The sequence below is a fragment of the Lotus japonicus genome, chromosome 5 (genome assembly GCF_012489685.1).
Source record: "Lotus japonicus ecotype B-129 chromosome 5, LjGifu_v1.2".
In the NCBI taxonomy this organism is placed as follows: Eukaryota; Viridiplantae; Streptophyta; class Magnoliopsida; order Fabales; family Fabaceae; genus Lotus; species Lotus japonicus.
Window position 1 is genome coordinate 49,620,681 of NC_080045.1, and position 23,019 is coordinate 49,643,699.

The following is a 23,019-nucleotide window of genomic DNA, read 5'->3' on the forward strand; positions in this document are numbered from 1 at the left end:
CGTTGGTATAGGTATTAGCACTACAAAAAAAATGTTTTTTAGCGGCGGCTTCTAACCGCTGCAATTGTACAAGTTTTCAAAAACAATTAACATCAAAATAATGTAAACATATCAAACATAAACATATCTAAGCATCAGATAAAACTTAATACTACTTTATTCAAGAAAACAACATAACAAAGCTTACATAAAGTAACTCAAAATATAGGGTAATTTGCTTTTTTCCCAATAGCATGAATAACAACCCAATTTGAAAAAATAAGTTGGTAGCTAACTAAAAAATATCACTTGTAGACGATTTCAATCTGAATCCAATCCCATTAGCCTTTGGAAATTCCTAAGCCAAGTTGTACCAAAGGCAATAGAACAGAGAATCATAAAGAAAACAGAGAATGACAAACTTAATGCATAAACTATTATACTTACACCATATAAACTCATCTTGGTAAAGGCTTGCAATTGATGCATTGATAATAACACAACCATTGCTTTGGTGAAGGTAAGGAAGAGCCACAAGCATTGGATAAACATTCCCCCAAATATTAATATCCTGAGAATTAAATTTTTAAAGACCATATTATCTAATTGATAGACAAAAAACATGAAGATTATTATGTAAGAATTTCAAGATTATAGAAGCAAGGAACAAACAGCATGGGAGATAATAAAATGTCTAACCTGTCATATCATTTATGGCACTTTGGGCATCCTGCATATTAAATGCATAAGGACATGTCAGTTTACAAATTCAACACATAATCAACATTATCAGATTTTGCTGGATTCTATCACAATGCTATGTAGATTTTTAATATATTAAATACTTCTTTTCATTGTATGGTTTCTAATTTAGTTTCATAACATGTCTCTAAGGGTACTGTTTTAAAGGCCTAAATTGAGAAAACAAGGCATTCACAAGAAAAACATAAAAGCTTACCATATAACCTCTATAAACAGCCTGGATTTTAGTAGCTGAGGCATATTGGTTCTTTAGAGTTGGCTCTGAATCTTAGTAGCTGAGGCATATTGGTTCTGTTGTTGCTCTCTTTCAAAGTCCCCAACTATTTTCTCAATGCTACTTGGCTCCCTGAAGATGGGGATGAAAGAATTGGTCTCTCCATGCCTTTGTTTTCCTATCACTTCTTCTTCTCTTTTGAGTTTTTACTATCTGAATCCTACTATATTGATAAAAATGATTAGATATATCAGATGCGTAGAAACTCAAACAAGTTCAAATTGGAGCAAAACTTGCTGTAACTTTAAAGTAAGAGTTATGCAAACACTAGCTTACACATAAAATAAACATCATCATGTAGATGTTGCTTCCTGCTTTAAAGTTCAGAGAAAAGAGGCATAATATCTTAAAACTAATGCAGAAAGCAATATAATGTTAGAGTGGTTGGATGAATGACAAGTAACTTCCTAGATAAATTTGCAATATTTCTAATAATCTGTTACTAGTTATGAGGAACCTAATTTATATTTTACAGATGTGTTTTAAGATGTGAAACATCATAATACATCTATAATGCTTGTAAACCAAAAGAATGAAATTTTTAATTCTGCCACAGATCTGTCCATAACAGTTCACTGTCACTAGATTTTCAACAAATTTATTCACAGTGACCCTATCCTCTTTGCATTTTTGGATCAGTAGTGTGATAACTGATTTGGTTACAATTGACTGTGATAAAGTGAGTTGAAAATGAAGTAGTAAATTTTCAAATATATAATACAATTACTAGGAAAGTGATTTTCCTAAGGTAAGGTTGTGAAATCCTACTCCTACAATTGATTATTATCCATTGCTGAAGCTAAGGTTTTATAGTTTCATCCCAAAATTGATTTTCGAGCTAGAACTCATTGTCAAAGAAAATATCCAAACACTAAAATAGTGACTTGAATTTTACATGAAAAAAATATCAACATAATGTATCTTCTCCAAACGTTTTCATATTAAGTTGTCGGTTATCTAGATATAATATCAAAGCCATTAAATATTATTGGTTTATTGTATGAGTTTAATGGATATGCACTGATAGTGTAAAATAGTTTTACACAGTCATCCAATCAAAGCATGCCACATAGGAGAGATAATTACATTTGACTTTAATTTTAATTAAAAGAATAAGATATTTTCTGATTTGGCGGAATTCAATTGGATGTCTGTGTAAAACTATTTTACACTGTCAGTGTATATCCATTAAACTCTTATTGTATTTGGATTTCACAAATGAAATCCGAACCAAATAAAACATCATACATGTAACATTTGATTCAAATATAACCTTTCACTTTATTTTAATTTATTAAATTTAATTGATATTAAAGTTAATAATAAAAAGGCCCGAATGTCAGGTGAAAGTTTAATAACATTCTATAATAATAAAGATTTAAATCAATTACTTATTGATTGTAACAATTTGTATCATGATTTAAGGAAAATAATTTTTGAATTACATTATTAATTATGAGAGTAAATAATATCTAAAAATCAGAATTAATTATGAGGAAAAAATTGAATTTTTAAATTCCAAAACATTCAAAAAAAAATAAAATATGACATCACCTACTTACTAAAAAATAGTATGAGAGAAAAAAAAATCAAAGAAAACAAAGCATGAGATGGTGCCACAAATAGGAGTTACTTTTTCTTAGTTTTAAAAATAGTTTATAGTATAAAAATAAGAATACGATATGATTGATATCCCATGTGAGAATTTTGCTAATCAATAGCAACTATTCTGTTGAAATAAATCAGAAAGTTGTAATCAAAATCTCCTACTAATGGTTATAAAGTTTGATATTGATAAGAAAAATAAAATATCTTGAATCCAATTATCCAATATATATGTGTGAGATATATCACACGAGAAAGCTCAATTTATATGAAAATGATAAGAATAATTTTGTGCCTTTAGATTAAAATAGATGGTTGAGATTAAAACACTCTATTAAAAGAGTCACGTGCTTCATCCCTTAGAAAACCTTTCAATGCAGTGGCTTGCCATTTTTCAGACGTGCCATCAACCTATCACGCTCTCCATCCGGTGCACATCCAAAATCAGCGTACAAATCTCATCATCTGACTTGCCACCGTTAAACCACCATGCAATACCAAACAACATTTCCCACATTTCTTCAATGAAACTGGTTGTGGAGTTCATCAACAAAAAGCAAATAAATACTGAACAACAATATCAATTTGAAAGTTTTCCATCACCATTTGCTAGAGCTATTGCAATCATGACATCAATTACACAAAAGGAAGATGCTGATAAATTCACAACTTGATTTAATCAACCTTGGCAAAGAATGAGGTATTGACTGATTGGTCAAATGACTACTTTTACATGCATAAAAGTGGGCATAAACAACGGTGGTGAAAATTCATGGCGTTGGTTTCAGGTGGGAATGGGTGGCGACGGGAGAACGTCGAATATCTGCCCATGTCAATCGAGTACTGGTAGCAGGTGGAAACAGAAAGGAGCAAAGGCCGAAGAAGAACAATTAAGTTGGAATGTAGCCGCGTGACTCTTTTAATAGAGTGTTTTAATCTCAACCATCTATTTTAATCTAAAGGCTAAAAATTATTCTTATCATTCTCATACAAGTAGAGTTTTCTCATGCGATACATCTCATTCATGTATATATATCACCCTATCGCAAATCGCAATGAACCCAGATAGTGAAGATTGTCCACTTCTTAGCTAACAATAACCGTATATCATTAAAAAATCAGAGATAAACTCACATTATTTCCATCCTCTAGTGAAGGTAACAGGTTTGATTAAACATTTTCTTGTATCCTCTACTACACGCCAAGGAGAATATGTCCCTCATCGTATGAGCCTCCGAACACAGCGCCTACCCCCAAACCCCATACAACGCAAAGCCAAAGATCCAACGCCCCTCATGGTCCCACACGAGCCCATACACCGCTCCGCCTCTCCGAAGTTACCATCAATGTTAACCTTGAAAAAAATTTGCGAGAGGCTGCCGCCAAACAAGATTCAAACTCTCGCTCATAGCTTCCTCAGGATAAATATGTTTTTTTTTAAAAGCTGTTTAAATATATTAAATCAAACTAGCACAGAGGCCAAAGCACTAGAGAAAACAATAACATCAAGTCCAGGAGGTCCCTCCTCAATCCAAACACAACAAGAGGAGGCACTCCGAGCTAAAAAGTCGGCGACACAATTGCCAAAACGAAGAACATATAAAACATCCAAAAGCAAAAGCTAAAAATAAAGGGAACGACAATCACTAATAATTAAATTAGGATAAGAATTGTCTCTGGTACGTCGGCTCCACCACTGATATAGCTGCAAGGAATCAATTTCAAAGCATACTGTCCGGAACCCAAGATCAATTGCAAGAAGCATAGCCCACCGAAGACAAAGAGCCTCAGCTAAAGTGCTAAACCAACCGACTGCATCAAGTTTGGGGAAAGAGTAGTAGCTGCCATAATCTCTCTATCAACATCCCTCGCTAACATCCCAAAACCCGCAACAGATCTACGAACAGACATGTCCAAATTAATCTTTATCTACCCCGCAACCGGTCTCCTCCATCCTGCTGGCTTCTCCACTGTTGTCCAGGGCAAGACGACTGGACGTGGCAACGAATGCAGCGCCTCAGGCTGAGCCATCACAAGATCCACCTCAAGGCCCCTATTGTCGAACACAAGAGCATTCTGAGCCTCCCAAACAACGTACACCAAGGTAATAACCCTCTCTACCATATATGAATCCACCCCCGCAAGGAGCAGCAACACCAAGTCGTGGAACGTATCCACTCTAGAAAAACGAAGTCCCAAGCTTGCAAACCACACCCGAGCGATTGTCAGACAACATAATACCACATGACATGCAGTCTCATCATCAACGCCACACTAAGGGCAAGAAGGATCAACGTCCAAGGCCCTCCACCTAAGCACAGCACGAACCGGTAAGAAACTAGAGCAAGCTCACCACATAACTTTCTTACATCGGGGAAGGGTCGTGGACCTCCATATGACACGCCACACAATAACTGGAAGCAAAGAGGAAGAAGACGGGGAAGCTGTCTCCCCCTGTTGCAACCTTTGAATAACTCGTAACCCGATTTTGAAGAGTACCACCCATCAGAAGTGTCCGGCCAAAATAGCTTATCATCACACCTCCGAACTGGTAGCGGATCCGCCAGAATGTAAGCTGCAATTGCAGGATTAAAAACCAGATCAATAAGAGACACATTCCACTTGCCTTGTTCCAGTAAATTATCCACATTTTTAATTGAAATTTAGAAGCCAAATCCTCATGATAAACCAGAGGTGATCCATGGGGAAGCCAATTATCCACCCAAATTTCAACAGCCTCTCTGTCACCAATCCTCCATCTCCCACCTCTTTCAAAAACCCAGCTAGACTTCAAAATACTTGACCACGCATGTATAGCTAGGGCGATAGCCTTTTTTAGCACCCAAAATGCTTCCACTTGGGAAGTACACAACCTTAAACTACCGGCTAAATAGAGAATATGAAAAATTATAAATTCTCCACGAGTTCTTCACCACAAGGGCCACATTAGAAGACTTAAATTCCCTAAAACCCAATCCCCTATCATCCTTGGAACGACATAATTTGTCCCAAGTAGCTCAATGAAGACTACGTTTAGATGTATCACCACCCCAATAAAATTTACTTTTAAACCCCTCAATTTGATTACAAAGCCCGTTCTAAAGATAAAACAAGACATTACGTACTAGAGTGTATTGTGTGGGGAACGAACCCAAGAGCTCTTCCCACACACTCAATCTAAATTGCGAACTGAGTTAACTCCTCTTGAGTATAAATATGTTTTTTTTTTTAACAGTGGGTATAAATATGTTGAAAATGAATGTATTTAAATTATTATTAGGACCCCTTTAAAAAAATTATTCTCGGGGCTAAAAGCTACTATTTATTTGAAAAATCTAATTTATTCACATTTTTTAAAATACAGAAATTGAAACAAACTTTTGATTGGAGTGAATATATTGGGGATTAGGGTTTCTCTGAATAACAACAGAACGGAAGAAACTTGAAATTGGAGGCAAAGAGATGGGTAGCGAAGAAGAATCGATTGAGCAAACCGTCGCGTCCCGTCGTGAAAGATTGGCAGCATTGAGAGCAGCTCAAGAATTATCGAATGCTCCTGAAGCTGGAACCGAACCTGAATCTGCAGCCGCAAATGGCAACGATGATCGAGATGAATCACCACAAGAAGAACAAGAGTATGCAGTTGCAGTTGCAATTTCATTGATTTTCTGAATTCAATTGACAATTTCGACACTAATTTCAATTTTCATTGCAGAAATCTGAGCATGAAGTTCCGCAACTATGTTCCACATGATAAGCATCTTCAGGAAGGGAAGCTTGCCCCTGCAGTGTTACCGAAGTTTGAAGACCCTGTTGCTGCTTCTGCGCCTGAGCCTCATCCCCAGGAGGTAAATGGATTCAGCTTCAGCTTCAGCTTCTTTCTTGTGATCACCCTTGTTTGATTCTAATTTGGTATTTTTATGTTTTAGGACCCTTTTCTGAATATTGCTCCTAAGAAACCTAACTGGGACCTGCGCCGAGATGTGCAGAAGAAGCTTGATAAGCTTGAGAAGCGAACTCAGAAGGCGCTCTATCAGCTCATGGGTAAGTTCTTACTGTCTAGTTCACATTTGCTTGATGATCTTGCATTGATGTTTAGATAACTGGTAACTCAATTGTTCTGGTAAATTGGATTATGGACTATTTAAGTCTCCTAAACTAGGAACAGCGCGTTTGAATCAATTACGCGACCCAGAAGCTACTCACAGAAGTTTCTCCCTAGAATTGTTTTTGGCTGCCGAATCAATTGTAGAAAGATTTCCAAACATGCATGAAGACTACTAAGGAATTACATAACTGAAGGAAAGTAGGGAGAATAGAAAAATAATGAAGTTACTTTTTGCCAAAAACCATGACCCCTGATGTTCATATTTGAAGTTCTTACATGTGTTTTATACAGGCAATTTATGGTAGGCATTGGAACAGTGTAAAAAAAATTGATTATGTTTTTGTAATGTATAGGGCAATACTAAAATTACGTATTAAATTTTGATTTTTGTATACATAAACTGCTCTACTGTAATTCTTAGCGGATAACCCATTTAGGTTTAGCTGTGGACTGATGAATAAAAGGTTTGAAACTAACGGAAAAATCAAATTGCATTTTTGCTTTAAGCTTAATATATCTTGGTCAATATTTATCTCAATTTTCTAGAGAAAGCCACACTTGAACTATTAAATAAATGACTTTCAGCATTTTATCTGTATATTTTTCAATTAGATGCTAGTGAATCGTATGAAACTTTTGTGACAGATGAAATGTTAGTATAGTTATCAATTTGAAATCTCACAGGTTCTTCTGTATCTGCTGACTAGATTTTCATATCTAGGCCATGCAGATTATATTTGGTTACTTGGATGAGGGAACTTCTCTATAAAGATTTCCCCATCAGTAATATCTTACTAGTTTGTAAAAACTACACATATGTTTTGAATTGCTTTTGTACCATGAATGTGGGGACATTACAAATTTACAATGACTTGCTTATGTTTTTTACAGTGGAACAAGAGAAGCAAAAGGAGTTGGCTGAGGGAGATGATACAAATGGCACATTAGATTAGATTGCAAATTGTTGTAGCAACTGAGATATTGAAGTGATATGTTAAAAATTCATATCCCAATTAATCTGCTTAACTCAAACTAAATTGGGTTCTAACATGCCAGTCTTTGTGACATTGCAGTCTATCGTGAGTGTTGTATAATCCACTTCTCTTTCAATGACCTAGAATGAGGGTACGTATTAGACATGATTTAGAGGTCAAATATTCCTGGATCTTGATAGGTGTATTAAAATTTTGTTACATATAAACATTGCTCAAGTAGCCGAGATGTAAAGATTTTGCTTTGCTTTGTTTATTTGTTTTTAATATTTCTTGAGTAGTAGTGCTGACATTAAAAAAATTGGTTAATTACTGATTTAAGGGATTTATAATCTTTCAGGCAATACTACCCTACACAGAGTGACTTCTGGGTTTGGGTCTTGGAAGTTGTCATGAAACTAGCGGTTGTTTCTTCTTTAAAGCATTCTTTTTTCTTTTACTAGTGATGTGAATCAAAATATTTTGGACTGAAAGCTTGTACCTAAGAAGAAAATATTGTATCGACACATATTAGTAAGTTGCACAAAAGTAGGCCCTTCAATTTATTGTCAATGTTTGGTGTGATCTTCGTAATTATATGTTGTCTTTTGTATTTCATTATACTCCTATGAATTATATCATTATTCTATTTGTGTAATATAATTTTCTTATTACAAAAATATGATAGCAAATATTGATGCTGTATGTGTAATGATAATTAAAATGTGGTATAGCGTTGTATAGTCTTTTCATCGTCAATTGCAAGTCTTTGTATTCCCAAGAACATAAATGATATAATAACCCATGTCAAAATTAATAAATGGAATTAAAATGAGAGAAAGAATTGAATTACACAGGAATAAATTTGGTGCATGACTCTCTTGAGCACAAGTCATTCCTATAACCAATTAAGTAATGTCTTCTTATGCCTATGATGGTCGGGAATGCCATGGAAGTAAGGAATCCCAGTAGCCCGAATCCAGTCATCTCCATGGAAGAATTTGGATGCAGAGAACCAATGTGCAGCTTCTGAATTGAGGTTCCAGATCCCAGCCCAATTCACACGTTTTGATTTGTCTGAACCAGGGCCAGTGTTGTGGTACTCAGCATAAAAGCAGGTGTTCATGCCGGAAGGTCCATCCAATCCTTGCCATGGTAAGTAACCATCAGGTTGAATCAAATCATCAATAAAGGTGTCCATGATAATAGTTCTGGAGAAATTCTTCCATGGACGAGCGAGGTAGGCCTTGTTGTCGAACCTCACTGGGTAGAACTCAGGGTCAGACACAATGGAACCCCCTTGGATGATTATTCCTGTTGGTTGTTGCCTTTCTTTCCTGCCTTGTGCAGTCACAATGCACTGCTGGTTTTTCATAGGCTTTCGGACCACAAAAGTGCAGTTCTGGAAAACAGCTAGCCCATTACCAAAGACAAAGTCAATGGTACCTGAAATGGTACAATCACGGTAGAATTGACGCATTGTGTGTGCATAAAGTGTATCTTGATAACCATCCATTGAACAATTGTAGAACAAGGACTTGTCTGATTGAACCCTCAATGCTACTGCTTGATGCTTTTGGGGTCCAGCAGAGTTTTCAAAACCAATATTGATGGCAGTAAAATGATCTCCTTGAATAGCTGCATAAAACATATATTTCATTAATTTACAATTCATACATAAAAATTTCTTATCTTTAGTTTACAATTTTAAAAATGTATTTTTTATTTCATTTAAGCTTAAAAGAAAATGCTAATTCAAAATTATCAATCTTGAGTAAATGTTGACAAGCTAGAAGTGTAGTAGTTATAGTTATATAATTAGAAAGGGACATACCAACAGTGGCGGTTCTATAGGTGTTAATCCCATCTATGAAGTTTTTGTTGCCAGTAATTCGTGTCTTTTTGCTACCATCACCCACAAACACGACATGGGTCATATGCTTGGTAACTTCAAGATATTCTTGGTAAACACCCTCCTTGATGTAAATCACAAAAGGATTTTCATTATGGTCAGGAACTTTCTTCAATGACTCATTGATGGTCTTGAAATCTCCACTTCCATCAATGGCTACAGTCACATTAGGCTTGTGTTTGAATATATTTTTCTTTGAATCAAAGAGTCTGCGATGGTCATGATCAACCCATGAGGGAGTCTCAGAATCATCCTGATGGAGGAGGCGACGTCCGGTTAACTTTGTGACATTGAAATCCGAGACGGTATCGGCAAGGTCAGAGACAATAGCAAGGGCATTGCTACTCATGTGAATGCTTGTTGTTAATAGGTCCCTCATCTTCATACCAGCATTGCTAGTTGTGTTCTCAAACCCATCCAAGCATGTATCTTGGTATGTGACCGCGCTGCTAAGCCAAACCTTAACATTCATGAGGATTTTCTCCAAATTCATGAGATCAAACTCTTTTATTCCATCAAATGACCTTGTTAACTCCTCAATTGAAAGATTCATGAGTTGTTTGCATGTGTCAAGTGCCATCTTGGCTCTAGGCTCATTCTCAACCTCATGTAACAAATTTGTTTCCTCAAGTTTGTCACCAATCTTCTTAATTGTAATGTCAAATGCAATTTTAATAAGCTCTTTTGGGTCAGTGGTGTTTCCTGCCTCTGCTATCAGGCTTTCCTCACATTCCTCCTTGTAATCAGTGGGATGGCAAATGGTTTGCACTGCATTTAAAGTTGTTGCAATGTGCTTCCTGTTGTCTTCTATATCATTGTCATACTCATGATCATGGCTCACGCCAGCTATGACAGCCACAACCATAGCCACCAATAACAAGGCTGACACACCAATGATGGCGAATCTTTTCCCCTTCTCTGCATCTCCCCCAGCCATTTTGAATATTGAGAGTTAAGAAACTCCTGTTGTAAATTAATTAATATTTAGTTGATGATTAACAAGCAGCAAATGTTGTTATTTATATGTAATGAGCATGTTGTTTAACACCATGACATGATTCAGCAAACATACAACTATCTTTGCTAAAAAAGATGAAACACGGAAACACGGAATATATTGCCAACATTTCTGATTTGTTTTTGAAATATTGTATGCTGGATTTCTAAGTTCATGAAACATAAAAAGGTAAATTTATTTTGTCTTTTCTAAAAATTGAAATGGTTAATTAAGTATAACTAATTATCAGAGGACAGGAAATCAATCTATTTCAAGCAAACACGAAACACACAAGCCACACGGTATGGTAATCAATTTTGTTTTTCAAATACTTGTTGTTTGCAAGATATGCACATTATACAACCAATTCATGTTTGACTCGAGGTTATTAAACATAAAAAGTTGTCTGAACATATTTTTTTCATCTACAAAACTCAATTTTATTTGAGAGGAATTAATTTCTTGACACTAATATTAACATATATTGGTAGTATACAATAAAATATGGAATAAATCCATTAGCCTTAAGTAAAGTTACCCACATCAAGTGATTTAAACAACTACTCAAATAAAAGCCTAATGTGAAGTAAAATGCTCACATACTTAAATTATTATTATTTTTATCTATTTATTATTCATTTTTCTTCTTATAAAATATACAATATAATAACTTTATGCCAATTTAAAAGTTAATTTTCCTCATGTAACCACAAAAAAATTAAGAAGTTAATTTCTTAACATTTTATGTAAATTTGTTATTAAATATATTGTGTGCCAAAAATAAAATTTTTAAATGTTATACAATATTAAATTTTCATATTTAATAATTACATGTTCAACCATGGTTCATTGGTTCAATGACCTAATGACTTGTCTGGTTTTCTAAACATTATGACTTAGAGCATCTCCAATGCAAGGTTCTTAGTTCTTAGTTCTGAGTTAAGAACTAAGAACTGAGTTATTAACCATTGGAGGGGCTGACGTGAAGTTTTTAGTTCTTAAAAATAAGAATTTCGTCCAAAAAAAAAAATAAGAACTCAATTCTTAAATAAGAAGTTTTATTTTTGAGTTCTTATTATAAAATAATATTTTTTCTCTCTCATCCAAAGTTCTTTATTACTTTATGAGTTTTATTTTATTGCTTTATGAAAATAAAAAATATAAATAATGTGGTTTGTGGAACCAAATGAATAAGACTAAGAACTAAGAATTAAGAACTATGGTTGGAGCAAAATTGCTTGAGAGTTGCTTAAGCACATGTGACAGTACGTGCCCACATGAATAGTAATAAGAACTAAGAACCTAGCATTGAAAATGTAATGGAGCACACTATCATATGAAAATTCAAAATTGTCGAGTGTATCATATGTTAAAGTATCATATATTCCCCTTGCATTTCAAAGTCCTTCGAATTTTGACACTTGAAGGAAATCATTCTTTCTCTGCATAGCTCATGTTAATTCTACACACAATCACTTATACAACTTGGTTTAACAAATGGAAGGATTTGGGTATTGGCAAAGGAACCCCTTTCTTTAGACAGATCAATCGAACACAACTTGCAGCTCTATTTCCAGTTGCTGCTTCCAAATGTTGTGGAGGAAAGAAGGCAATCAATTTATAAAAGCAAAAACAAAAGCATAAGGCAGAGAAAAAAGATGGAAATAAGTTCATTTCCTTCTCCTTCTTCCACAGCTAAGATGACAGCTCTGAGGTCTGCAAATTGGCAAGTTTTTTTTTTTAATCATTTGTCATCCTTTGAGATGGTTGGCGGCGCCAGTTAGCCCCCCTTTCACGTTTTCGGTCCAAGAGGGACTCACTGGAGGAAGTTGATACTCATCTGGTTTCAAAGCCAAGGCAAAATCAGGCAATGTTGGTGCTGTCTCCATGATTCTGTAAAAAACATTAGCAAGAACATGCATAAATTAGTTACTCCTTGTACTTCTTTACTTCTTCTCATTGAGAAAGAATAATTATCAATGTTGAAATTACAGTTGTTCAGGCAACCACTAAATCTTGCACTCTGTAAAGTTTACCTCTCATGAGAGTAAAGATCACGGTTTACTCGAACCTTGCTCGAGGTATCCTTAGGAATTTTCTCAGAGAGATATTTCATTGTACCCCAAAGTGGTGGATTTCTGTACCATGAATAAGCCAGTTAGATGACCATAATAAAGCATATCACCACAAAAAATATGGAACTAGAATGGTGCATGAAAAATGAACTTGAAAAAATAGGGCATGTTCATGACAAAGAGTTGAGCATATGTATATTACATGTCTCACTTAATGTTGATCTTTTCTTTGGACAAGAAACCGGTGAAGAAAACTATTCAACTTTACAAGGTTATATGATTTCAGCAATTCCTAAGGTGTTGCATTACATTTAAGGGAGAGGAAAAGGGTATGGACAATTTCCTTGAGAACCCTAATTATTTTCCCTAAATATATTAAACTAAAGAAACATAACAAAAGTTCATGCCAAAATATCGTAAGCTTGTTGTATATATGCAAAGTAACTTGAGATTAAACTGCAGTTTCCAAACTTTATTCTTCATTATTATTTTACATTCCTTTCAGAGGAGAAACAACTACCAATATTTCACAGTGCAAGATACAGGTAGAAACTCAAGAATCAAGCTATCCGAAACCAAAACATACTGAACTATCTAAGTCAAAAACATTACTAAAGTAAAAGCAAATATTTAGTTGAGCTATGCACATAGATTTAGACATCAGTCACAAACTAAAGTTCACCAACGACCCAAGTTTAGCATTAATCAATTAGTTGCTCAGAGCTTGAAACAGGTATATCACCTGCTAAGCAATTTTAGTATAATATAATACCTTTCATTTTCTAAAGGCATAAGAAATTGAGATGTCAAAATTGTCATGAGAAGACTTGCTGTTCTCTCAAAAGGATGAGGCATGAGACTAAGTTCATTAACCCATCTTCATTCACACAGGCATCATGTGCATTCCAATTCTTCTAACTATTTACTATTCCTTTTATTATCTTGACATCCATGCTTCTTCCTAGTACATTTATGCAGTAAACAGAAAAGACAGCATAGTTAACAGCAAATTGGCACACATCTAACATGCACTCAGTGCCAGTTCGAGACAGGCTAAATATAACTAAGGATGCTATCACATTAGTGAGCACCGGGGAATATAATGGATTACCTTGATAATGGGGGTGCCACATTGAATGCCTCACACAGCTTCTTACTTTCTTTGAAATAATCGTCAGCTGCTTCCAGAGCAGCTACAGCCATCCCTTGAGATTTCTCTGTATTTCCCTCATCAAGAATCATACCATGATAGTAATATGCCGCAGACTGGTAAATCAATACAATAAACATATTAATTAATCTACATCAGTTGCTTCAGTTGAATGCATCTTCTATACTCAATTCCTGAACTTTACATCAATATGATGAAAGCAAAAGAAACTATATAGGCTTATGGTGGTAGTTAGACTTAGGTCTCATCAACTAGGATTAAGGGCATATAAAATAAGAATAAATCAAATGATTTCAGCATATTATTGTCAGAGTCTAGAAATGGGAACAGCTGAGCACTTCATTAACCAAGTTGAAACCCACTACCAAGTCAATGACAGAAGAGAAAAGAAGAAAACTAATGATATAATTGAACAGCATAACACATGATAATTCTAGGGTCCCTAATTCATTTACCAGGTTCGGGTCTGTACCTAGAATGTGAGAAAAGCTAGCAATTGTAAAATATGGCCCAGGGAAGGTAATTGTGGATCATTAATCATTAGAATTTAGAAAATATTTAATCATCCTCTTCAACTCTTCAATGAAAACATCAGCATCAGCTGGACCAAGTATTTTAGTTTTCAGTCACTATACAAAAGCAGATGAGTCATGATCAATTAACTAAATCTCCCTAAAGACACTTCCAACTAAACATGGTCTCATAATAAACATAGAAATTTAATCTCACAATTTCTCAAGTTACCAGCTCCATATTTTATCTTGGACAATGCATTATATCAATCAATTTATACTCCAACATTTATTGGCATAATGCAATCAGTAAACAAGGAAAATCCATTCAACTCATACTACTATACAATAACACATACTCCCTCCGTTCCTAATTATAAGACCTAGTTTTAGATTTTTCATGTTCCTAAATATAAGACCTTTTACAATAATCTAGCAAAAAGTATTATACTCTTCCATATATACCCCTCACATTAATTGTGTGTTTTCAATTTCAAAGTTTTAATTACCACCTATCATTAATTAGTGAGAGAAAATGACAAAGGGTAAATATGGAAGAATGTATGCATTTTTAAAAAACCAATACACTAATTAGACACATTTAATACTTTCTTAATAAGCGCTATTTTTTGTATTAGGTCTTATAATTAGGAACGGAGGGAGTATTAAATAGCAAGATGCAAATAACCAGAAGGCAGAAAAAACACAAACCTTTGCTTCAACATGTTTCCATTTAACATAAAGTATATGTTTCTTCCCCCAACCATTAGCTAAAGGAAGGTTCATTATATTATCTTGAGCCTGAAAAGTAAACGGTATAAACAAAGTAAGGTTAACTTACTAATGCACATACAGCATATACAGAATTGAAACAAGGATTTTCCTGCGGAAATAAATGTTGTAAATATAAAACCAACGGAACAAGTTAGAGATCCCATCAGAGATCTGGGATAAAACAAGGCATCAATTGAGAAATAACCAAGACTAGTGGAAACCAACAAATTCATCCACAGAACAGAGGTCATACTGAAAAAACTTACGCAATACAAATCCAGAAAAAGATTTCACAACAGGACACAATGATCCTCACTACATTTTAGGCTTAAATGCACTTTTGGACCCCCAAGTTTACATTTTTTTGCGATTGTTGACCCTGATCTTATTTTTCTACGAACCGAGACCCTCTCCAGGCAAAAAGACCAGCCATCTTCTGCATACAAATTGCCTGGAGAGGGTCTCGTTTCGTAGAAAAATAAGACCAGGGTCAACAATCGCAAAAAATGTAAACTTGGGGGTCCAAAAGTGCATTTCAGCCTACATTTTAAATTATTAATACTTATATAATTCAAACAAGCTTCTCTTTAATCCTACAGATATTAAATTAAATTTGAAAATTTATACCAAAAATTAAAGTTTGAGGTTCAGACTTCAGAGTTCTAAAAGCATTCAGAAGAATGCACCAGCAGTAAAATATGACAGTTCCCAAAATCTCATTACATATGCCTATCAATGTCTGGTATTATAACGATAATAAATTTTACATTTGTACCTGTTGCCAATATTTCACCATCTCACATGCAAGTCTACGCTTCACAGCAAGTGTGGCTTTGGCACTATCAATTGCCATTCCAAGTTGGATATCTACACCCTATTAAAATATTGATATGAATAACAATTTTACCCAAAAATAGATATGAGAGAGAGTGAATGAAGGTTTCTATCATTTTGTTCCCCTTCTCCAGTTTTCTATGTAACATTGGTACCAATTGACATGGGATTCGGCCACCACAAATGGGATAGTCACATATGCACAAGTCTGATGGTATTGAATCACAAACATTCTCTAATAGAAAAGATACACCTTTAGACTAAAAAACCATGGTTAATATGTTTATTAAGACAAAATATAGGACTTTAAACTTAAATCAAGATAACTGCAGCTATCGGACAATGTCCCCTTTTAATCCCTTTATAGCTTTAATTTTCACCCTCGAATAAAATGAACATTTTACATACCAGTGGAACTAAAAGAATTCGACTATAAGAGTTTCTATTTGAATGGCTCTCAGGTCATTTTAGAATGTATCTGGCACTATGCATGTGAAAATCTGGGCTCATTATCCCTCTTTCTTCTAATATCAGTTTTATCTTCATAAAAGAACAAAAAAAAAGTAAGACAAAACTAGTCTGACAATTGGGCTTTAGCTTTAGACCTAAACTTTATTAAGCAGCAGGCGATGTCCACTTTAAAACTGGTCCTATGTCCACAGTCAACATTTGACGACTAAACTACCCTAGAAACGTCGTTGAAAGCTTAGTATTAGACTATAGAGTAGTTTCTAACAGTATGTGATGCATAGTGGGCTTTCATATGAGGGGGAATGCATAAAAACCAATCTGACAGATTTAAACATGAAGAAATCAATTTTAAAGTGGGGATGGCCTGTTGGTTTATAAGTACCAAAGCCTCCATGGCCATGACAATGTATCAACAGTTTAATCCTTGCCGCCATCTTTTTCTTTTAAATAAAACTTAAATTTCAGGACCTTATGCATTTCCCATGTTTTAAGCATAGAAAGCTTTTGAATGACCATGTCATAGATATAAAAGGTGTAAAGCCAGTTACGTGCATTCACCTAACAACTTAAGTTTTGAAGAAGTTGTATTATGATATGATATCAGGGGTTGTCCCGACCCTAATGTTAGCCCACTCGCATATGTCCAATCTTGCAAACTTCATGGCCTAGATTCCAGTCCTAGGTGTGAGGTTGGTGTACAAAGATCTCACTGTTTGGGTATATGGGCTTAGTACCACTAGCAGTGACTTGGGCAATCTCCATCCATTAAACTGGCTTTTCAGGTTAAGTTAGGCCTAAGTCCGGTGTCAATTATTAGATTAGATACATAAATAAACCCCCAGCAAAGTGATTTCTAGTAGTCGTTAACTTAATGTTCAACATAAATTCGTGACAAGAATAGTAAACAAGAAGCTTCCACCTTGAATAAAGTTACATGACCCATTGGTTTTAGGTTAGCCATTAAATATGATAGGTTTTCAGTTTTAATTCTCTGCTGTGTATCTTCCTATTTAAGCATGCAGAATGAACTACAAGATGCGAGGAAATTCATCTGGTAACTCCATGAAATAGAAAACATTAATACCTGTCCCAATGCTTGTAGACAGAGTGCTCGAAGAACTCCTTCTGCAAGGTCCACTGGTAAATTTCTCCTAAAACCCATAACCAACAGTGAGAAGAGAAATAAAAAAAGAGAACATTGTTTAGACTACACAGCAGTGTGATAGTCAATTCATTGTTTATATTCATATACCTGAGCTCTTCAGGCAACTGTGGGAGAACATGCTTGACAGCACAGTCCAGATACCCAGCTGACTTTAAGAAGATATCAACAGAAGCTCGTCTGTTTTCTGTTAGTAATTAGTAATCACCAAAAGTTCAAACTTCAAAGTAGGAAAACATAATAGGGGAATCAATGAAGCAACACTGTCAGAAATAGAAGTATTATATAAGACAGCAGAATATGTTTTCCAGTTAATCAGCTACCGCATTATATAACCAAGACTTGAAAAGAAAAAACAGTACACTTTGTATTCTTCTGTTTAAGGCAAGATAAAATTTCCAATCTAAAATGCAGATATGAAGAGAATTATGTACAGCACACGCAATGCACGTGTGTTAGGTCTACTTAATGGAAGGATCCACCAAACATGAGAAGACAAAGAGCAACAAAAAGGGAAGTACGGTTATCTTTCTTCAAAGTTCACGAATAAATGAGGCAAATTAAAAATTACTGGTAATTAAAACACATTTTGTCATATTTTTTGACAGTGAATCAAATATAATGGTAATTTAAATAATCAGTAAATGTTCCATGTAGTAAAATAATCATAAACACAGAAGAACAAGATTAATAGAAAACCTCAAGGATATTCTACGTTTAGCTTTAGTTAATCTTCAAAACCTCAATCAGTTGGGGGGGGGGGGGGGGAGTCAATTGGAGGCCCAAAGTACTATCCTACGATAAAATGTATTTTGGTTGTTGGGTATAATAAGCAATAAAATTTTGGGGCAAGCAACAAGGAATATTTTGACAACTACCAAAAAACTCAGTATTACTCACCTTCTGTTACTTTTGGCTGATAACCATCAGAGGATGTTCTTGGAAGAAGTAATAAATTAGCCTGTGATAACAATAGCATTGCCATCAAGTGCAAAACTGACAACACTTCGTACCAAGCATTAGACATAGCTGTTTCCTGCAAAAAAGTGTCAATAGCACCAAAAAGGGCGGAAAAGTGGAGAGGAGAGAAAAAATGGTCAGTATTCTTGTGTACAGAAATAAATATTAAAACATAAAACATCTGTATTCATTACCAAAATGGGAACTACCTCTGCATCATCCTCCTGATTCACCCAAACAAATTGTACTTTGAATTGCAAATGGCTTCCTGCAAAACAAAGACAAGGAATTAATCAGGACATGTTGAGGAGGGAACATACATCAAGTATGAATAGAAAAAAGCATGCTTTACCATCTTTGACTAATCCCAAAAGTACTGGCAAGTAGTCTTCAAGAGCTTGCAGAAGATCAGCCAGTGTTGAACCACCTGAGGATGAAATTGGGTGATGCATCATTAAATTAGCGCAAGTTACTTATTAAAAAATGATTCATCCTTGCTAACACTTACCATGCTGGGTGGCACTTTTTCTTTTTGTTCTTGTAATTGTAGGACCTTCTTGGCCGGCCATTACAACTATACGAGTTCTAAGTGCTGATAGGCGTTCCACTAAACTCTTGGACAAGCAGTCACCAAGTGAGTGAGCAAAATCAACAGGTTTAGGAATTCTTAGACCGGGAACATTTACAGAAACTTCTCCAATACTCCCTGGCTTCCTTCTATTTCCCCCAGAATCCTTTTGAGAGGACACAATGCACCCCATGTCCTGAATACTACACCTGCTGATACAAAGAAAATACAGTTAATCAACTCCAAGAATTTTGTGTTTCTGTGCATACAACCGAGTTTCTATAGTCTCTGACATCAAGCTGCACAAACTTAAGAACAAAGTGGGGATAATAGTTCCGCAAATATATTCCTCTGACAATGATTCATCAGTTAAAGTTCAGACTTTAGAGAACACTTACAACTTGCAGGAAAATCAACGCTAAAAAGCTATTGACATGACTAATTAAATGTCAACCAAAAAAGAAGAGGTAGTACAAGGTTACTCACGAGACTCTCCACATTAGTTTAAAATTGATATATATTTTATTCAGCACTCAGAAACATTAATTTTCTGGTTTTTCCATTTGGACCTTTTCTAGCAGCATAAATGATCTTGACTTCTTTATCTTAAGCCATAATTAAAAATAGCACCAAAGAATTATCCAACTAACCTTGTCCTTTGTCCTGGCAGTTCTCTGGTCAGGCCAAAAGTTCTGCTATCCTCTGCACCTGAAATTGACAAGGAGAGACTTTAAGGTATAGAATGACAATATGACATAGACAAAAAAGCAACTACATCACAAGAATGGGATGAGACATGACAACTGCGGTCCGTGTCAACATTTCATTGTACTAACAAGATTAAAAGGATTTTCAAAAGATTACAACATGCATGAATGGAGATAAAACTAAAAAGTAGCTTTCCCCGTGCACCCCCTTACACCAACCACATAAACCTTACACTGGCAACAATTCAGACTCAACAAGAATGAAAGCTTCCTCAAGATAAAGTAGCTTCAAGCAAAAGGTTTTGGATCATAAAAGTGAAGAAGAAACCATCAGAATTTATGCAAAAAGAAAGAGAATTACAACTTTAGAGTAAAGGATTTCCAAAGAAATTCAGACAACAAGCAACAATTGCATTATCTTATCATTAATTTAGAAACCCAATAATGTTCCAGAAATAGTAACTCAAGTTTCAAGTTCAAAACATTTAGAAGCTAATGATGAAAAAAAAAGTTACCTTTTTGATCCTGCAAATACTAAGTTTAACTGGGTTATGTTGATTGTTAATCTATCTTCAATACAGAAACACCCAGAAAAAAAAACAAAACTTTCTGATTATTTCAATATAAAGTTGAACTGGGTTAAGTTGATTTTCCATTTTCCATAAAGGTACAATCCAAATTCAAAAGCAACACCAAACCCAGAAAGAAAAAACCAAACTTTTGTTTTGATAAACAAAAATTAGAAAAAAATCTACTCATGAACTAGACACTTCCAATTGGGAATCACATGATGATGATAATGGGTCTTACCCTGAATAGATAGGAGTGGCAGCAACTGAGAGCAAAGCAAGCAGTGTGAGCTAATTGAATTGCAATCCAATTGAGAAAGAGATGATGAACCCTGGATGAAGCAAAAGAGAAGTGGCCATGAGCACAGTGAGGGTGAAGATGAAGATCGCAGAAGCAAAAACCAGAATTGGAAAGAATGTGAGATTGTAAGCAATTCCTTTGGAGAGACGAGAACAGAAGCCAAAGACAGAGACAGAGACAGACAGTCTTATTCGGAAACAGAGTTTTAATAATTATTTTTAATTTTTTGTTTTGTTTTTCTCAAAGTAAATTAAATTGGTTGTTATTAAACTAATTATATATATTTTCCGATAAAAAACTAATTATATAATCTTTTTGTCATTTATGCTTTTGAATATGATCCTACTACCATAGGATCCTCTAATTATATATTAATAATTTACAAGAAACTTTTCATATTGAAATTTATGTCCATTTTTCTCTTCGTAATACTTAATGAGTGGCATTAACAAATTTTGAAAATATCGACGACTTTTTCTGTCGGTAAAACCGTTAGTAATATTTTTTTTGAATTTTGTAAAGTCTGCGACATTATTGGTAGGCGACAATTTCAATTACTGACGATTTTTCTGTCTGTAAGTTAATATTTTTTAAAAAAAGTCATGTTGTCGACGACCTAACCGTCGTTAATATGATGATTTTTAGATCGTCGGTAAAAAATTTGGTAATTCATTATTTTCTTGTAGTGACATATGTTACCGACGGGTTTAACCACCGGTAGCTTACTAACGACATTTTCACGATATTTATGGGTTACCAAATGACTTTCGGTATCTAATTTTGAATTTTTTTAAAGTCTGCATTAGACAGTAATTTCAAATTTTAAAATTCTCAACAACATTATCGGCAAAACTTTTTCCACAAAATGTGGCGCAACACCCTGTAACCTAGTTCCCGCCCCAAACCCTTCATCATCACCACCCTCTTCACAGGTTGGTGGAGGAGCAGGGGCGTATCCAGGATTTTTTTGTTGCGGGGCCGAAATAAAAATTAAAAAAATTGTCAATGAATATTATATAAACTTCAAATAATAAAAAAGTCATTTAAATACAATATTTCGTTCTTTCATAGTACTAAATTTATCTATTATTGTATCAACTGTGATTTTTACAAAAATTTATCTCAATATATTACTAATAAATTTTCGAGAAGGTCATCTTTAATCTTGCTGCGAAGCCAAGTCTTAACAACTTTTATGGTAGAAAAAGTATCGCTTTGTAGATGTTGTTGAAATCGAAAGTGTCAAATATCAACAAGTGTTTTCTAGTTTCAACTAAAATCTGGTAAAACTTGGATAAACTAGACATTTATTCTAAATTTAGGTCTCGCGAAACATCGGAATGATAAGTTTTAGCTGAAGCGAGAAATTTTTTTTTCCCATCTCAGAAAAATAATCTATGGGGCATGAAATCTTCTATTTAATTCAGATAATTGCAAATCAATTGCGGAATAAAATACATTTATTTTATAATGATATTTCAGACCACCATCTTATTTCTTATGATGACTATTACCCACAAACTAAGGGGTTTTTACGTCAGAAACTTCAATTTGATGAGCATCACATAACGTTATAACTTATAACACTATCCAATAGTTGTTTACTCGCGTCCAACTATTGTCTCTCGACTCTTGAAGAAGATATTTAGTTGTTGACCCAAGATTCAAATATTAAACATATTTTAATAACGTCGTTGTAAGGACCGATAAAGAGTACCACTGATTCCTAATATTTCCATCATCACATGTAACATAAAAAAAAATTCAAAACACATCAATTTACTAGAACAAAACTTTGCGGGGTCGAAGTCTAAGACTACAAAATAATACATACAGTTAGTATACTTTTCGAAATTCTTGGGGGTTGTTATCCCTGCCAGCCCCTCCCTAAATACGCCCCCGTGGAGGAGGATGATTTTGTCCTTGTTCATTGTCATGGCCGGAGGGATCAGGTGGAGAGGTTGAAGGGTGTGTAAGCCTTTCAAAAAAATGTTTCTAATATATCTTTGGATGTTATCTGACACACCTTGGTAGAAATGATATCCATATTTCCCTTTCATGGCTATATGATGAAATAATGAGAATGGCCAACATACAAGAATCGTATAACTTTTGCCCACCACTTCCCCAAACCCCTACTTGGGTGCATGTATGTTCTGACTTCTGAGTAGTAATGCCACTCTCAGATATCCTGCTATTTCTTCCTGGAAGAAAATGCATGAATCAAAATTTAAGTCACATTACTCATGTCAACCGGTGAATCTAAAGTGTCCATCGCACATTTTTAGTCACATTACTTTCATCTCT

At 34.8% G+C, this 23,019-nt stretch overlaps 3 protein-coding genes and 1 long non-coding RNA gene across 5 annotated transcripts; 1 reads left to right on the forward strand and 3 right to left on the reverse strand.

Moving 5' to 3' along the window:
* Window positions 1–205: 205 nt before the first annotated feature.
* On the reverse strand, window positions 206–1,690 carry LOC130718683 (uncharacterized). The gene is made up of 3 exons (XR_009012761.1): window positions 938–1,690; window positions 679–709; window positions 206–550 (listed from the first exon to the last, which is right to left on the reverse strand). It is a non-coding gene; the product is annotated as an uncharacterized LOC130718683 (long non-coding RNA).
* A 4,317-nt stretch (window positions 1,691–6,007) lies between these two features.
* LOC130721256 (uncharacterized) lies at window positions 6,008–7,974 on the forward strand. Its single transcript, XM_057572024.1, has 4 exons — window positions 6,008–6,255; window positions 6,336–6,468; window positions 6,550–6,664; window positions 7,620–7,974. Exons 1-4 carry the CDS (start codon window positions 6,083–6,085, stop codon window positions 7,679–7,681), a joined length of 483 nt encoding a protein of 160 aa, XP_057428007.1. The 5' UTR covers window positions 6,008–6,082; the 3' UTR covers window positions 7,682–7,974.
* A 526-nt stretch (window positions 7,975–8,500) lies between these two features.
* LOC130719159 (probable pectinesterase/pectinesterase inhibitor 21) lies at window positions 8,501–10,715 on the reverse strand. Its single transcript, XM_057569800.1, has 2 exons — window positions 9,534–10,715; window positions 8,501–9,337 (listed from the first exon to the last, which is right to left on the reverse strand). The coding sequence occupies exons 1-2, from the start codon at window positions 10,546–10,548 to the stop codon at window positions 8,598–8,600; spliced, it is 1,755 nt and encodes a 584-aa protein (XP_057425783.1). The 5' UTR covers window positions 10,549–10,715; the 3' UTR covers window positions 8,501–8,597.
* Window positions 10,716–11,916: 1,201 nt separating this feature from the next.
* Window positions 11,917–20,895, reverse strand: LOC130718085 (uncharacterized). Of its 2 annotated transcripts, none has more exons than XM_057568547.1 (13): window positions 20,653–20,895; window positions 19,786–19,843; window positions 19,076–19,347; window positions 18,920–18,994; window positions 18,777–18,835; window positions 18,508–18,643; window positions 17,698–17,794; window positions 17,530–17,596; window positions 15,916–16,014; window positions 15,078–15,167; window positions 13,795–13,949; window positions 12,645–12,746; window positions 11,917–12,501 (listed from the first exon to the last, which is right to left on the reverse strand). In XM_057568547.1, exons 3-13 carry the CDS (start codon window positions 19,326–19,328, stop codon window positions 12,360–12,362), a joined length of 1,275 nt encoding a protein of 424 aa, XP_057424530.1. In that variant the 5' UTR covers window positions 19,329–19,347; window positions 19,786–19,843; window positions 20,653–20,895; the 3' UTR covers window positions 11,917–12,359. The 2 variants fall into 2 exon arrangements, with proteins under 2 accessions (XP_057424530.1, XP_057424528.1); XM_057568545.1 differs by having other exon boundaries at window positions 19,076–19,344; window positions 20,653–20,894.
* Between the last annotated feature and the right edge of the window lie 2,124 nt (window positions 20,896–23,019).

What these genes read in the sequence shown, in the direction of transcription:
- LOC130721256 (XM_057572024.1), top strand. Translation starts at nt 6,083, where the DNA reads ATGGGTAGCGAAGAAGAATCGATTGAGCAAACCGTCGCGTCCCGTCGT. An exon ending in CTGAGCCTCATCCCCAGGAG is followed by an intron (nt 6,469 to 6,549) that starts GTAAATGGATTC and finishes TTTATGTTTTAG; the next exon opens with GACCCTTTTCTGAATATTGC. An exon ending in GGCGCTCTATCAGCTCATGG is followed by an intron (nt 6,665 to 7,619) that starts GTAAGTTCTTAC and finishes TGTTTTTTACAG; the next exon opens with TGGAACAAGAGAAGCAAAAG.
- LOC130719159 (XM_057569800.1), bottom strand. Translation starts at nt 10,548, where the DNA reads ATGGCTGGGGGAGATGCAGAGAAGGGGAAAAGATTCGCCATCATTGGT. An exon ending in CTATAGAACCGCCACTGTTG is followed by an intron (nt 9,338 to 9,533) that starts GTATGTCCCTTT and finishes TGTTTTATGCAG; the next exon opens with CTATTCAAGGAGATCATTTT.
- LOC130718085 (XM_057568547.1), bottom strand. Translation starts at nt 19,328, where the DNA reads ATGGGGTGCATTGTGTCCTCTCAAAAGGATTCTGGGGGAAATAGAAGG. An exon ending in ATCAGGAGGATGATGCAGAG is followed by an intron (nt 18,644 to 18,776) that starts GTAGTTCCCATT and finishes ACTTTTTTGCAG; the next exon opens with GAAACAGCTATGTCTAATGC. An exon ending in TCAGCCAAAAGTAACAGAAG is followed by an intron (nt 17,795 to 18,507) that starts GTGAGTAATACT and finishes AATTACTAACAG; the next exon opens with AAAACAGACGAGCTTCTGTT.